Source organism: Scyliorhinus torazame, chromosome 3 (assembly GCF_047496885.1).
Source record: "Scyliorhinus torazame isolate Kashiwa2021f chromosome 3, sScyTor2.1, whole genome shotgun sequence".
Lineage (NCBI taxonomy): Eukaryota > Metazoa > Chordata > Chondrichthyes > Carcharhiniformes > Scyliorhinidae > Scyliorhinus > Scyliorhinus torazame.
The window spans coordinates 185,095,112-185,112,096 of record NC_092709.1 but is presented as its reverse complement, the minus strand read 5'-3'; the positions used below and the strand labels follow the sequence as shown (position 1 = coordinate 185,112,096).

The following is a 16,985-nucleotide window of genomic DNA, read 5'->3' as shown; positions in this document are numbered from 1 at the left end:
TCCTGGACTAGGACTCCCAAGTCCCTTTGCACTTCAGCATTATGAATTTTGTCACCGTTTAGATAATAGTCCACGCCTCTATTCTTTTTTCCAAAGTGCAAGACCTCGCACTTGCCCACGTTGAATTTCATCAGCCATTTCTTGGACCACTCTCCTAAACTGTCTAAATCTTTCTGCAGCCTCCCCACCTCCTCCATACTACCTGCCCCTCCACCTATCTTTGTATCATCGGCAAACTTAGCCAGAATGCCCCCAGTCCCGTCATCTAGATCGTTAATATATAAAGAGAACAGCTGTGGCCCCAACACTGAACCCTGCGGGACACCACTCGTCACCAGTTGCCATTCCGAAAAAGAACCTTTTATCCCAACTCTCTGCTTTCTGCCCGACAGCCAGTCATCAATCCATGTTAGTACCTTGCCTCGAATACCATGGGCCCTTATTTTACTCAGCAGTCTCCCGTGAGGCACCTTATCAAAGGCCTTTTGGAAGTCAAGATAGATAACATCCATTGGCTCTCCTTGGTCTAACCTATTTGTTATCTCTTCAAAGAACTCTAACAGGTTTGTCAGGCAAGACCTCCCCTTACTAAATCCATGCTGACTTGTCCTAATCCGACCCTGCACTTCCAAGAATTTAGAAATCGCATCCTTAACGATGGATTCTAGAATCTTGCCAACAACCGAGGTTAGGCTAATTGGCCTATAATTTTCCATCTTTTTCCTTGTTCCCTTCTTGAACAGGGGGTTTACAACAGCGATTTTCCAATCCTCTGGTACTTTCCCTGACTCCAGTGGCTTTTGAAACATCATCACCAATGCCTCCACTATTTCTTCAGCTATCTCCTTTAGAACTCTAGGATGTAGTCCATCTGGGCCCAGAGATTTATCAATTTTTAGACCTCTTAGTTTCTCTAGCACTTTCTCCTTTGCGATGGCTACCATATTCAACTCTGCCCCCTGACTCTCCTGAATTGTTGGGATATTACTCATGTCTTCTACTGTGAAGACTGACGCAAAGTACTTATTCAGTTCCTCGCCTATTTCCTTGTCTCCTATCACAAAATTACCAGCGTCATTTTGGAGCGGCCCAATGTCAACTTTTGCCTCCCGTTTGTTTTTAATGTATTTAAAGAAACTTTTACTATCATTCCTAATGTTACTGGCTAGCCTACCTTCAAATTTGATCCTCTCTTTCCTTATCTCTCTCTTTGTTATCCTCTGTTTGTTTTTGTAGCCTTCCCAATCTTCTGACTTCCCACTACTCTTTGCCACATTATAGGCTTTCTCTTTTGCTTTGATGCATTCCCTAACTTCCTTTGTCAGCCATGGCTGCCTAATCCCCCCTCTGATAACCTTTCTTTTCTTTGGGGTGAACCTCTGTACTGTGTCCTCAATTACTCCCAGAAACTCCTGCCATTGCTGTTCTACTGTCTTTCCCACTAGGCTCTGCTCCCAGTCGATTTTCGTCAGTTCCCCCCTCATGCCCCTGTAGTTACCTTTATTTAACTGTAACACCTTTACATCTGATTCTACCTTCTTTCTTTCAAATTGGAGATTGAATTCGACCATATTATGATCACTGCCTCCTAAGTGCTCCCTTACTTTAAGATCTTTAATCAAGTCTGGCTCATTACATAACACTAAGTCCAGAATGGCCTGTCCCCTCGTGGGCTCCATCACAAGCTGTTCCAAAAAGCCCTCCTGTAAACATTCAATGAATTCCCTTTCCTTGGGTCCACTGGCAGTATTATTTACCCAGTCCACCTGCATATTAAAGTCCCCCATGATCACTGTGACCTTGCCTTTCTGACATGCACTTTCTATTTCGTGGTGCACCTTGTGCCCCCGGTCCTGACCACTAGCTTGCACATTTTTGGGTTGTGGGAACAAAACGCATGCAAACACAGGGAGAATGTGCAAACTCCACACGGACAGTGACCCAGAGCCGGGATTGAACCTGGGACCTCGGCGCCGTGAGGCCACAGTGCTAACTCACTGCGCCACCGTGCTGCCCGGGGGCACCATTTTTAATTGCCACACCAATCTCTCAACTCCGCTCATACTCCCCACCGCAGCCTCGGGAACTCCCCAATGCCCACTCTACCTGCTGTGGGATCCTCGAGTGGCCTCTCACCCCACATTATAAGGGCAGGGCACCTTGAGGCCCCATCCCTACAACGGGCAACCTGCACCTGGGCACATTGGCACTGCCAGTCTTGCACCCTGACAGTGCCCCTTCCAGCCTGGCAATGCCAGCCAGGCACCCTGGCACTGCCAGGGTACATGGGTGGCACTTCTAAGGTGCCCAGGTGTCAGAGGTGGTGCCACGGTACCTCTCTGCCCAGAGCCCAACCACTGGGGGGGGGGGCCTCCGATGGCCTGGGAGAACCCTCCCAGGTGCCATTCTGCCTGCTACACATCTGTGTGGACCTGTGCTAAATGGTACCATGCGAGGTCCCCCAGGTGTGGACATTTGTTCCCAGGCCTCGGGAGCATCGGACAATGACATATTTAAGTGAGCAGTTGGGGCAGCACAGTGGCGCATTGGTTAGCACTGCTGCCTCACGGCACGAGGTCCCAGGTTTGATACTGGCCCCGGGTCATGTGGCATTTGCACATTCTCTCCATGTTTGCGTGGGTTTGACCCCCACAACCTAAAGATGTGCAGGGTAGGTAGATTGGCCATGCTAAATTGCGCCTTAATTGGAAAAAATGAATTGGGTACTCTAAATTTTAAAAAAAGTGAGCAGTTATGTAAATCTGGATCTCGCTCTTGCTGGGCGAGATCCAGATCATGACGTCTTGTGAGATCTCGTTAGATCTCGCAAGGCTTTCCGAGCATCGCAAATCTCACGAGAGGCCTCTCATGAGATTTAATAGCCTCGTTGTGTCATCGAGTCAGGTGCAACGGGCGTTCAATCGTTGGTCAATATATGGTACAGCTATGAGCATAGTCTACTTTCTTCACCGTTGGGAACAAACGTTTACTCTTTTCTGTGAGTGCTCTGAAAAAGTACAAGAAATGGGGCAAGCTCCTTCATTAAATGGTTATTGAAGCTACCACAAGCATGTTCCAAACTCAAAGGGCTGAACTGATTTGAATTCGGACTGATTTTGTTTCAGGTGAGCTACCGGTGAAAACAGGGCCATTTAAACAGGGAAAAACTTGCATTTATATCGCACCTTCAAAACCACATCCCAAAGTACTTCACAACCAATGAAGTGCTTCTTTTAAAATGTATTTACTGATACACGACAGGAAAAGCAGCAGTCAAATTCGCACAGCAAGCTCCCACAAATAACAAAGTGATAATGACCAGATAATCTGTTTTTCCAATGTTGATTCAAGGATAAATATTGGCCAGGAATAGCTCCCCTGCTCCTTCACATTCACCTGAGAGGACACAAAGGGCCTCAGGTTAACATCTTATGTGAAAGATGGCACCTTTGACAGGACAGCTCTCCATCAGTACTGAACTGGAGTATCAGTGGAGTTTTATGCTAAAGCCCTGAAGGGGAAATCAAACCCACAATCTTCTGATTCCGAGGGGTGAGTGCTACGTTTGACGCACCTTTCTGTGCATGTTTCTTCTCTTTATTCACAATGCCATATTAAACACCATGCCAAAAACATTGACCTTTTCGGACTTCACACCCTTATTTTGGATCAGCACTGAAACCCCCAGATCTCAACAACAATTATCCACCCTTGAGAGAGAGAGAGGGGGGGGGGGGGGGGGCACGTACATGCTCAGCTCAACATTTAGAGAGCCATCTGTTGGCTATGGACAGATGTGAGGAAGGGTGAAAATATAATTCAAGCAATCCAATTTGTTTTTTTTTGTAGAATTTGAGATAATACCGCAACTTTACAATAATGAGAAGTATAAATTGTTTCACATACCTGGATGAAAATCAGTTAATACACTTTGGATCTTTCATAACATTTTAAACATTGTAAATCTGATTCAACTGATTTTAGGGGCTGTTTAGCACAGGGCTAAATCGCTGGCTTTGAAAGCAGACCAAGGCAGGCCAGCAGCACGGTTCAATTCCTGTACCAGCCTCCCCGAACAGGCGGCGGAATGTGGCGACTAGGGGCTTTTCACAGTAACTTCATTTGAAGCCTACTTGTGACAATAAGCGATTTTCATTTCATTTTCAAATTATGCCTGCTCCCTCGATTCTGGGGTGCAGGGGGGTGGATGATGGTGGACGTAGAATAATAAGCAGTTCCCTTTTGATCTATTCTCTGGTCCATAAGCATTGCTATGTTCACAAATGTTCATGACTGTACCTTACCGACTCCGGAGGTAGAATATTTACATTTCTGGCTGCTTCACCATGAAAAACAGGATTTAATTAATTTACTTTAACCCTATTTTTTAAAAACGGAGTAAAAGTCCCCAAGTAGCAAGATCCAGAGTTAACATAACTTAAGATTTATTTTGCTCTTCCTCTTTTTGATCTGCCAACTAAAAACTAAACCAGTAGAATGGTTCTTAGTTACTTATCTTGAGAGATAGATCTCACTGCAGTCCACATTTAAATTGGGTGTTATTATAGATTCCCTACATGGTGCAGAAGGAGGCCATTCAGCCCATCGAGTCTACACCGGCCCTCTGAAAGAGCACCCTACCTAGGATCATTCCCCACCCTATCCCTGTAACTCCATAGCCCCACCTAACTTTTGGACACTACGGGAAATTTATCATGGCCAATCCACCTAAGCCGCACATCTTTGGACTGTGGGAGGAGACTGGAGCACCTGGAGGAAACCCATGCAGACATGGGGAGAAAGTGCAAACACCACACACAGTCACCGGAGGCCGGAATTAAACCTGGATCCCTGGCACTGTGTCACCGTGCTGCCAATTAATCAACATATAACTAGAAACTTATTTTCTATGCTTTTGTGCAAGTCAGACACCGGATCAAGATCTTAAAGTAAGAGTCTGAAAATTCACAGCCCTGTCAATAAGCAGTTTAGTTCCACAGTGAGGAGACAGGACTTCATTGAACTGTGACCATTCAAGGGATTGGATTCAATCAAGTTAAAAAGTTAGGTTTTGTACAAAGTTAGGACCATTGAAACATTGAAAAAAGATATTTCACAGTAAAGCATTGCAAAGGACTCCCACCGATCCCTTCATAAATACACTCTTTAAATCACACTTGTTTAAAGCTATTTTTAGCAACTGGCTGCGTTTTAAGGTGGCTTCCTTATAAGGATTCTATTTTCTCAATTACTGAGGGAGACATAAACCATGTCGGTTATAACAGGTCACAGTATATTTGAGTGGCTTAGATAGAATAAGCTAACCAGATGTTCCAGTTTAACACAGGATAGTTCCACTTTTGATGACACTATCCGGGTTGTATTTTTCTTTGGTCAGCCGATTGTCTGGATTTAATCTTTTAAATGTTACTAAAACATGTTTTTTCGGAAAAAGTCAATTGATCCCGATTGATCCATCTTCAACCATCACCCTATTTTTCAGGATGTCTGATAGCTCTTTGGTTTTTGTTATGAAGCCTCCATCTTTATGAAGAATTGTTTGGCAGTTCTATTGCTTAAATAAGGAGAGGTGCCAGAGGGAAAACAGTGATACCTACCACGTGCAAATGGTGGGTGATACATTTTATATTTACACCACTGCCTCTTGTCAGAAAAGAATGTTTGTCATTGATTATTATGTTTCTTTTAAAAGTAACCCCACCACCACAAACCCACCAACTTTCATCTCCTAGTTATTGCAGTAGAATTCCCTGGATTGAAACATTTGAAATCTAGCCAAATTGGGTTGTGAACATTTCTCTTTGCGTACTCAGGAATGACTTTTAAGAAAGGTTTTGCTGTGCTATTTCAGGGAGAACTAAGCTAACTGCCATAGGAAACGCTGTACTGCATGCTGGAAAATAACAGCGCAAGTTCACATTACTTTTCCACTGCTCTTTCTCAACAAAACCATCCAAAAGTCTCCTGTAGAGTGCTATTAATGTAAGCAAACAATCCACCTTTTCTTCTGTTAATAAATGTTTCTGTGGCACTCTTCGTTCCTGCCTTTCCACACCCAGCCCCAAGGCTCTTTTGTCAGGGCTGTTTAACTTGCCCAAACAAGACAGAAATTTGGAAACATAATCCACCCATTCCCGCCTAGTGAAACCAAGCAACCACTTCTGTATGCAAATGAGGTGGATGGGGAGGCAAAACCAATAAACTGTGAGCAATTGTCCAATGGCATTAACCAATTGGGTCATGTAAATAGCTACAGCTTAGTCAGGCATGAAGAGAGAAACTTGCTGCATTTTACCAATCATTCATCTCACCACTAAAATTCAGTTATGGGCCTAAACAAAAACAAAATGTCAATCAAATATAGACATAAAAACACAAAGAAATACTGGCTAATGCGGTCAGGTCCACAGCTCAAGGTTAAAAATGGCATACTCTGGAGGAAAGTCTTATATTTGAAATATTCTTATTTTCAGAAGCTGCCACTTAATCTAATTGAATGGTCAATTGTCTCTGAATACAAAGTCGACACGTTACACTTCTGAACCTAAATGCATCAAAATCGGTGACCCACAAAAGGAGAGCAAATATTCATTTTTTAAAATAAATTCAGAGTACCCAATTCTTTTTTTTCCCCCCCAATTAAAAGGCAATTTAGCGTGGCTACTCCACCTATCTGCACTTTTTTGGGTTGTGGGGGTGAGACCCACGCAGACAGGGGGAGAATGTGCAAACTCCACATGGACAGTGACCCGGGGCCGGAATCAAACCCGGGTTCTCAGCGCTGTGAGGCAGCAGTGCTAACCACTGCGCCACCGTGCTTGTTTCAGACAAACAAAAGCATTTTCTGAGGAACATGTTCTCAGCTCAAACTGTGATTCACCTCCAATGCTCCAAGATCAAATTTCACTCAGCAAAACTTTTACCCAAAGGACACAATGAACCAAATTGGCACAATTTCCTATCCCAGCTGCCCCACAGCAACAAGGCGACGTTAGATATACTTTGTCTAATTATTACACACAACTGTCTAATGATTCACATGGATTTATGAAAATCCATTATAATCCAAACTAACTGCATTTTTCAACAAATCAAAAAACGTGGATGTTATTTGCAGTATGGCAAAACAATATAAAAAACTATTTACGAACAAGAAACTGCCGATTTAACAAGTCTTTTTGAAAAGTTGTTTGTGCCATAATGAATTAGAATTTGCATTTTTCTGACAGGTTAAGTCTTGCCAAAATCAGTCACGATGCCCCAGGATTATTCTGGAGAGCAAAGTCAGGACCCAGCCTCTATTACCCACTTTTATCAACAATTGCCTTAAACCCCTCTCTCCTAATCCCTCCACTTTCACCTTTTAAGAAGTGCTCATGGACTTCCTTGTCAATTGGATTAAAATCATCTCCCGTCATCTAAGATCAATTTAGCTACTTTTGCTGCTTTCCCCAGCAAACCAAACCTCCTCCCAAGCTGCTCTTGATCTAGCCACGAATCCATGTCCTCTAGTTTCCTCCCATGTTCCCTCAAGCCCTCATCAACGCATTTGTGTCGCGGTGGGTTAGCATTGCTGCCTCACAGCGCTGAGGTCCCAGGTTCGATCCCGCTCTGGGTCACTGTCCGTGTGGAGTTTGCACATCCTCCCTATGTTTGCGGGGGTTTCGACCCCACAGCCCAAAAATGTGCAAGCTAGGTCATGCTAAATTGCCCCTTAATTGGAAAAAATGAATTGGTACTATAAATTTTTTTAAAAAGTGAATTTCCCCAGTTTTTGCAAGGATCGCCTGTCACATGTAGATGGGCTGAAGCAAACACTGATCTGATTCAGATCAGCTGAATTGAAATCACAGCTGATTGGTCACCTGTACAGCAGGATTGACCAAATCTTGTGACTGCCCCATCTCCTGAGCAGAAAGGGATCGCAGTGGTGCACAGGTGAAGAAGAGCACAGCGTAAGGGCGGGAAGGCAAGAAAAGAAAAGGAGCCAAGTGATTCTTTTTTTAAATAGATGCCATCTTTAGTAAAATTCACAAAACTGTCAACAACGTGCATTGTTGTCGTAGAAATGCACACTAGTTCTATTTGATTCACTAAGAATGGCAACGGTGACTGATTGAGGGGAGAGTTGAATTTGTTCAATTTTATCATCCTGCCAGACATTTTCACACAAGCCACAAACATCCTGAGTCCTGCTAACAATGCTCATGCTCGTACACTTGGAAAATATTTTTTCTTGTTTGCTGATGACTGAAGCGAATCATATCGGAGTATAAACAATGAAACATTTGAGACAAAGTTAAACCACTAAATTCAAGATGAAATGACATTTTAAATGTATGCAAACATTTACCATTCGTTATTTAAGTTAAAAACAGCCAGCTATGGAGAAGAAAGAATATTAGGCAGTTTTAAATGTGGTATTCTGTCAGCCATCCCTTCCCATCCAAAAATCTCTAGGGAGTGCACTTGAGCCAACTCCCTCAGACAATACCCCCCTTATCAGAGCAGACTGCTGTCTGGTTTCCTGTCTCAAACCCACACTTCTGCTTGGGGCAAGAATATAACTTTATAGCAGAGTGCTTTGCTAATTATTTCCAATTTTATAAAATCAGGTTGCATAACATGTGTTGCTGTTTGACTACGATTGCTACATTAAATATTTTCATCGATAGATTATAAGTCGTACCAACAAACTAATACTTGGTCAATAATTATTTTACATCATTCTTGTTTGCTATGCATATGCCAGAACAATCTACACTCAATTCTGTCAGATTAGATCATTTTTGAATCAGCATGCTGACCTCTGTTGGAATACTCAGTTTGTTTCAAGTCAAGCTAAGCTAATTAAATGAAATTTGAGAACTTAAATATTTCATAATCGTCTGATAAAAGAACGAGACTGAGCTCCACACTGACCTTTTGAACTCACACGAACACACAACTTGTTACGAGTCAATCATTAACTATTTCAAAATGTTTCCTAACCGAATAACAAGAAAATAGATAATAAATCATTTTCTCTGTTCCCTGATGTACACATCACCAATAGATGAACAAATAAGGCCTGTATCCTTCTTTTATTAAATTGCATGAAAGAGTGAGAAGCACAGATTGCTACTACAGTCAATTGCTTACACTGTCTACAGTTGAAGTGATGCTTAAAATGAAAATATTGGAAATATTCTGCAGGCTCCCAACATCTGTAAAAAAAATGAGGCATTTTTAAGGCACAGATCTTTCACCAGAACACCCTACCATAGATTGTGGCACACTAGTCTACCCTTGATGTCCCGAAAACTCCTTCCAAAAATGGGGCTTGGCTCATACAGCAGGGTAGAATCATAGAATAGAATCCCTACAGTGCATAAAGAGGCCATTTAGCCTATCGAGTCTGCACCGACCCTCTGCAAGAGCACCCTACCTAGGCCCAAACCCCACACTATCCCCCTAACCCCACCTTAGGGTCAATTTAGCATGGTCAATCCACCTAACCTGCACATCTTTGGACTGTGGGAGGAAACTTGAGCACCCGGAGGAAACCCACACAGGCGCGGGGAGAAAGTACAAACTCCACACAGTCACCCGAGGTCGGAATCGAATCCGTGTCCCTGGCGCTGTGAGGCAGCAGTGCTAACCATTGTGCCACTATGCTGCCTGTGTGAACCAGTGTAGCCATTTTGAAATGTGAAAACAAAATGGTAATTCAAGTCAAATCCATGTTACACATTTTATTGAATGAATTAATTCTACAAGGATATCTTTAACCACAATCAAAACATTTTATAAACTGTCAAATGCATTCAGCATCCAATGTAACAAATTCATTCAAAGTCACTTAATTTGGCTATGGCATTATCATAAGTATCCCACTCTGGGAGCAGTTGCAGTTTCAGAATCATCTCTCCACAACAAATCATGGTCTTCGCCATCCATTGAATTGTATATTCTGCATTTGTGCACAATCTGATAACAGCTTCAGCATTAATAGCATCAAGCGGTTTGATGATGAAATCAGATAAAACATCAAGTGGGCAGTGTATATATTTCCACTCCTTCTCGGTCGACCATTCATTTGGCATGAACACCATCTCCAAATGGCTTGTTGGGGCAGCTGAAATATGGATGTTAGATCCTTGGGTATAAATGTAATGTGAATGCTATTTCTTCACAGGGACCTCTTAATCTCCTCGGTTACGTGGGATCTGAACCATCCCACACTAATGGCTGTGTACATAAGGCACCGGGACACCTATTCCAAACATTATTGATCCACAACATCACTCCATTCTCATCCATCCAACTCTTGTCATGGACATTCTCAAAACATCCTGCATGGAACTTGCCTTTTGGCTTGATTTTGTTTGCAAATTGCAACTTAATTCCATTCCGTTGGCCATGACGGCTAGTATCGTGAATCTTGCCTTCTCCTCTCCTGTGGTTTTCACGAGAACTGTTTAAATCTGTCCACTCCACAGTTTTACTGCTGGGCATCATGAAATTCCCGAATGTTTCACACATGTTGCCCATGTGTCATACATGTTGCCCATGTGTCATATTGGGTAATCGTGTTTTGCCATGGCCTGAAACCGGTAACTTTTCCAGCGGAAACTGGTCAATTTGGCATTGAGGTCTTTTGGTAGTCTCTGAGGAATCTTGGCTTTCTGCTAGACATTTTCATTCCAGATCGCAGTTGCACCAACTAGTTACAGCACTGAAATCTTTGCTGCACATCGGCTGAGATTTTCTGCGTCTGATGGGCCCACTTGCATACACAGGCATGTATTTCTGGTGCTGCTTTAACAGATAATTTTCAGGAACCCATTCTGATAATTGTTTCTCAAGATCAGAGTGGTGGTCGGTCCCTGTTTTTATGGCGGACTTGTCTTGGGCATCTATTTCAAGACAGATACCTTCTTTATCCATTCTTGCACTAGTTTTTCATGAACACCGAATCTGCTTGCTGCAGCACAGTTATTTGACAAGTTATTGAATGTTATGACCTTTAGCTTGAAACCAGTTTCACTTTTCATTCTTTTTTTTAAACCAGAGAACCTATTTCTGTTCATTACTCGCCATGTGCAGTCTGCTCTGTGTGGATGTGTTTTAAACTCGCACGCATCTTCATGACAACACGGGCTGCATTTCTGGCCTGTATTGCTTGTTTATTCCCATGCGCCAACTTGCAAGCTCAATAAAACATATGTATCTGGGGTGAAAACGTGAGGCCGACTCCAAATGCAAGTATAGTATTACAGGTGATTGATTACCTGTAGTATTACCTTCACTGTCTAATGGTCAAAATCTTGGAACTCCCTTCCTAACAGCACTATAGGTGCACACCAGATGGGCACAGGCACAGTTCAAGAAGGCAGCTCACCACCATCTTCTCAAGTGCAATAAATGCTGGCCTAGCCAGCGAAGCTCACATCCTATGAAAGAATAAGTCTTAAAAAGCATGTCTTAGCTGAAAAAGTGTTGACTTATACACCTAGTGACATTGAAAACATATTTTGTGCTGTGCTGATTTTTACCTCGTGATCAAGTTTGAACTTGTAAAGTTAATCTGTCTTTCCCATTTTTGGATGGTGATAATACCCTTGTAGCATTTTCTATATTCCATATTTCCACTTTTATCACCAGAAATATAAGTGTCCTATGGCTGCAATCTAATTGGAATAATAAGCAGACATCCTTGATTCTAGCATATGGTGATGTTATCCTATCATTGTCATATTCATAAGAAATACGAGTTGGATGAGACCATTAGGCTTTTGGAACAAGATCCACTTATTTGTCATGCCGAAGGTACATGATAATGTCACAACTTTCTGGGGTCAAGCGCGCATAACAGCTGGACAGTTAAAAAGCAAGGCAAACTAGGTGCTGTGTTAAATTAAGGAGACTGTTTTATTACTACTTTTTTAAAGTTATGAAGCGACTTCTACTTTGTAAGTGATGCAACAATGACAGAATAATTTTAGTGTTGGGTCCTGATCGGACTCTGTAACAGTCACTTGGGTTTAACAATCCACAGAGCACAACTGGGCATGGTGGCAGCAATGAAGGCGTCATTTGGATATCCCTAATACTGCATAAATTTAAGCAGAGTTGTCCCTCTTGATTGACAGTATGGACACGCACTCTCAATCATTCAAAGGTTTTCTGGTGGGAGTAGAAATGTATCCATGTTTGTTTTTACATTTACATAGTGGTCTGAGCTTCACAAGCTGAACGGTTGTGTTGATGTAGTGAGGAGACTGCACTTACAACTGTCAAAATGGCAATTCAATGGAATTAGCATTCAATCAGTTAAACTTTTCAATGTGCTTAACTTCTTAAACTGATCAAAGCAGCCTTACATACAATGCATGATGTCTTGTCTCCTCAAGGCATCATGCCGACCATAAGTAAACTAAGGCTGCTCCTGTGTAAGAGTGGTTGTTGGTGCCACTAGCTCTTGTGGTGTGGTCTCCTGGAGCCAGAGGAAAATCCAGAGTGAACGTAGCAGATTCAGTAAGGCCAGCCACCAGCAGCACCCTCTTTTCATATTGGTTTTCCTAAACAAAACGTGTCCATTCACTCTGGGACTGATGCAGAGTGCAGCATGCATACTTAGAACAGCTTGCACATACACCCCCAAAAATGGATGTGTGAGCAACAATAAAGCCAAATTGAAAGATCTTCTTGAAAAGGGGCTTGGTTGTGCGTCAATAATAGATGCAACAGAATCACTCCCATATAGTAAATTAAGCATGACCAAGGAGGAGGTAATCAAGGCAGAGCACTTACCTTGCCTCTTCACTCATCTAATGTTGTCCCTTTCTCAGGCAATAGGTTCCTCCTGGAAAACGAAACAATCATGAAAATGTTATAATTTCAATGGTAATAATATTGCAGAAAAGTTTATTTAAAATAAAGTTAGGAAAGTCACTTAAATACATCACAAATCTGACTTACAGCAACAGGATCACTCCTTTGTTTGTCTCAGCTCCCAGAGCCCTGGGTACATTAACTTTTCTGTCAGAAAGAAAATAAGTGCGCAGCCACACTTGATCGTCTAGTTCAAATCAGTTTGTAAACTGTTATCTCATGAAAAAGCTTCAACTTCCCTGACTGGAAACAACCAGGCTGAAGTAACTACCAGTGCTGAAACATGTCAATAGATAATGCCTCTGGGGGAAGGAAGGGGCCCCGGGGGTGGGACAGGGCCGGGACAGGGCTGCAACTCCTCTGGTAGAAAACAACCTAAACAGGAAAGAACATTGAAATAGCACTTGGAATGCATGACGCAAAGCTCAGCCTTGAAACAAAGAGCAGGAAACCGCTCTGGCTGGCTGAGGTGGAGTGAAACTAGGGAGAGGCATTTACACATTCTAAACAGCCTTATTTACATGGCCAGCTGGGCCAGCCCGGGTCAGGTGGTTTTGAGGAAATGATCATTGGCTGCTTGCCATTTGAATGCCGACTGGCATCGATGTGTTCTTTAGTTAGGAGAATGATTCTTTGAAATATTTAATCCAGATTTAACCTGTTTTTTTTGAGTTTGCTACTGTTTGCCCAAATGCACAAGTGACACCTTATGGGCTTACAGATCTTTCAAGGAAAACAAATCCTCTTTCATTTGAGACAGTTCTGTTAAACCTTGTCCACAATTCCTGGGGCTGAATTAATCCCTTTTTTCACAAGGTAAAATATTATCGCTTCTGGTGCCAGTGTTGATGTGAATTTAGGGATGAAGAAAAACAATCAAGTATTTATTAACATTATTTACATGGTCTGTCTAGGAGATTCACTGCATTCAGCTCCTCATTTCTCCAAAAATTGGATAAAGTCTACACAATATAGCTCCTTCACTGTCGATCATAAGTCAAATCAAATTCTTAAACATGAAAGCACAAAGACAATTATATTAAACAAGTATTATTGAGTAATATGAACCTTCATATCACTCCCTCATGTTAGTTCCTTTGTCATTATCACCAACACTGACTAACAAACAAGTATTATTGTAGATTGGTTTCCTTATCTACTGCAGGTTTAACTGTGGAAATCTGCATCAGGTACAGTAACCATTCTTATCAAACCAAGCTGATCAATTTCATAGGATTTATAAGACTTTAGACTTAATATATGAATTTAGACCATCTAAGTTTAATATTGTTCTTACTGCCTTGTTAATGGACAAAGAGCTTACCTAAACTGTCAGTGAATACATGCACTTCCCCCACCAGATACAACTAAATTTAAACGTCTAGCCTCCTCCCTCAGCCTGTTGCTAGTCAGCCCAGTCACGCCCTTATGGCTGTTAACACCATTTAGTAAAATATTTGGCACAAGTTACAATACAATACTCTGAAGGCACAGAACACAAAATTTAACACATTGAATCTGTTTGAAGGTGTTTCTTTAAAAGGATAGACCATTTTGAATGTGAATCTGGTCAAATATGTAAAATTGGATAAATATTCCTGAAATGGGTATATTTGTTTTATTTTGGATTGATCTGAATCCAAAAATAATTAGTGTTTATCGCTAGTTACCTCCATACCTTTCATTGATTTGACCTGTAGAGGGAACCAGTTTTGCACTGAATATGATTCTATCAACTTAGTACTCCAGTGCCTGTGATTCCTGCAGAGATTATAAACTGAGGGTAGGTGACACGGGCGTCATCTCTATTTACTACACGAGTGAAGCTGCGCACTTATCTCAAACTCAAAGGTATCAGTGGGTCTATTCGGCTTTTCCTATGAATGCAATGAATAATATTTCATATATTTTGTTTCAATGCACTGCTTTCATTGAGTTTTTGAACTGTTTCCTTTCTGCAGTCTCACTGGATTGTTTTTTAATTCATTTTTATGGGATGTGGGTGCTGCTGGTTAAGCCAGCATTTATTGCCCACCCCTAGGCCCTTCAGAAGGTGGTGGTGGGTTGCCTTCTTGAACTGCTGCAGCCCTTGAGATGTAAGTGCACCTACTGTACTGTTAAGGAAGGAGTTCCAGGATGTTGCCCAAGCGACAGTGAAGGAACAGCGATATATTTCCAAGTCAGGTTGGTGAGTGACTTGGAGGGGAACCTCCAGGTGGTGGGTTTCCAGGTATCTGCTTCTCGTGTCCTTCTAGATGGTAGTGGTCGTGGGTTTGGAAGGTGCTGTCTAAGGAACCTTGGCGAGTTACTGCAGTGCATCTTGTAGATGGTACACATGGCTGCCACTGTTCGTCAGTGGTGGAGGGTATCAATGTTTGTGTCTTGCACACAGGACTTTGTGACCCATATTTTGAGATATCTTTGAAATATTGGTATTTGAAATATTCCCCCTCACACCTTTCTATGTATAAAGGTCCAGGGGCCGGTACAGACTCGATGGGCCAAATGGCTTCCTTCTGCACTGTAAATTCTATGGGTGGAATTCTCTGATAATGGGGCTATGTCCCCACGCCCGTGAGAAAACGGACGCGAATCACTCTGGACTTTCCTGGAGAAATTCCAGAGTGATTTTCCGTTTTGAAGGGGGCTAGCAGGACCTTGGAGTGTTCCTCGCAGCTCCGGCTGCCGATACGGGGCCCTGCACTTCCGGCCGTGGGTCCACGCAACATAGCGGACCCACACCATGGGCCGGCCCTGACAATATAGGCCCCCCCCAAGATCGCGCGCGCCCGCTGATCGGTGGCCCCCAATCGTGGGTCTGGCCGTCCTGGAGGCCCCCCCCTGGTGATGGATCCCCCCCGCCGCCATACCAGGGTGGCTGCAGACTGAGTCCGCAGCCGCCACTTCGAGCTGCCGCCGGGTGGAACCATGAGTGAACCACGCCGGTGGGAACTCAGCCAGTTGTCGGCGGGTGCCTCTTTCAATGGTCCCCGACTGGTGCCGCGTCGACCGCGCGCATGCGACTGGCGGTGATCCTCCGGTCCCCAGGGAATCGGGGGAAGGCGTTGGACCCAATCGCGGGTCTGACGCCCCATTCTCCGCCCCCGCACCGAGCGTGATTGTGGTGCGAATGCTCAGAAAATCCTGGCCTATGATTCTATAAACACAGGGTATAGGTTAAGAATTTTGAGACTAGTAACTTAAGATACTTTTATTTTTAAGGGTGTGGCCATGCATATTTGGAAGAGACTGTTTATTTTTATTGTTGGAGCAATGTTGCCTTGTAAGGGAGCCGGTATTGACGCCTATAATAATAATCTTAGGCTTACATTAACACTGCAATGAAATTATTGTGAAAAGCCCCTAGTCACCACATTCCAGCGCCTGTTCGGGCACAAAGTGGGAGAATTCAGATTGTGCAATTAACCGAACAAGCACGTCTTTCGGGGCTTGTGGGAGGAAACCGGAGCATCTGGAGGAAACCCATGCAGCCACGGGGAGAATATGCAGACTCCGCAGATAGTGATCCAAGCGGGAATCGAACCTGGGACCCTGGCGCTGTAAGGCAACAGTAATCACCACTGTGCTATTGTGCTGCCCACCTAATGGGGTTAGGTAAACATGATTTGACCCTTAATGCTGTAACTTCTCCTCAAGAAATTACTGTGTGATAACTGAACCCTCAGTATCATTTTCCCAAAACAGATATATATATATATATATATAAAGCACACTAATATCAAATATACGGAGCGGGTTTCTCCGTCCCGCTGCACCAGATTTCCATTTCACCGGTTGGTCAATGGGGTATTCCTTTGTGCGGCAGTCCCATGTCGTCGGGAAACCCCCGGGCTGCCGGCAGAATGGAGAATCCCGACGGTGGTGAATTCAGCCCATGGTATCTTCCAAGCAGAGAATTATTGGAAAATTTAAAAAATGTTTTCGTCAGATCACTTGGTCAACCACAGAGATTAAAACGCAAGCTTCTGATGGACAAGTCCTATCCTAAACCTCCAGTGGTAAAGCCAAAGTCCACTGGGCTTCACTTGAGGCCAGCTACTAGTAAGATCTAATTGTAGGTCAAATTT

General features: G+C 43.1%; 1 protein-coding gene across 7 annotated transcripts in view; it reads right to left on the bottom strand.

Moving 5' to 3' along the window:
• LOC140408828 (Krueppel-like factor 3) overlaps positions 1-16,985 on the bottom strand; it is a 133,060-nt gene that overhangs the window by 77,914 nt on the left and 38,161 nt on the right. For 4 of the 7 annotated variants that reach the window (XM_072496566.1, XM_072496571.1, XM_072496564.1 and 1 more), the window contains exon 2: positions 12,817-12,868. In XM_072496566.1, coding sequence (XP_072352667.1) covers positions 12,817-12,833 — 17 coding nt within the window. In that variant the 5' untranslated portion in view covers positions 12,834-12,868. Of the gene's footprint in view, positions 1-9,162; positions 9,228-12,816; positions 12,869-12,984; positions 13,342-16,985 lie in introns of those variants that run through there. The other 3 variants (XM_072496569.1, XM_072496567.1, XM_072496565.1) reach the window with 3 other exon arrangements.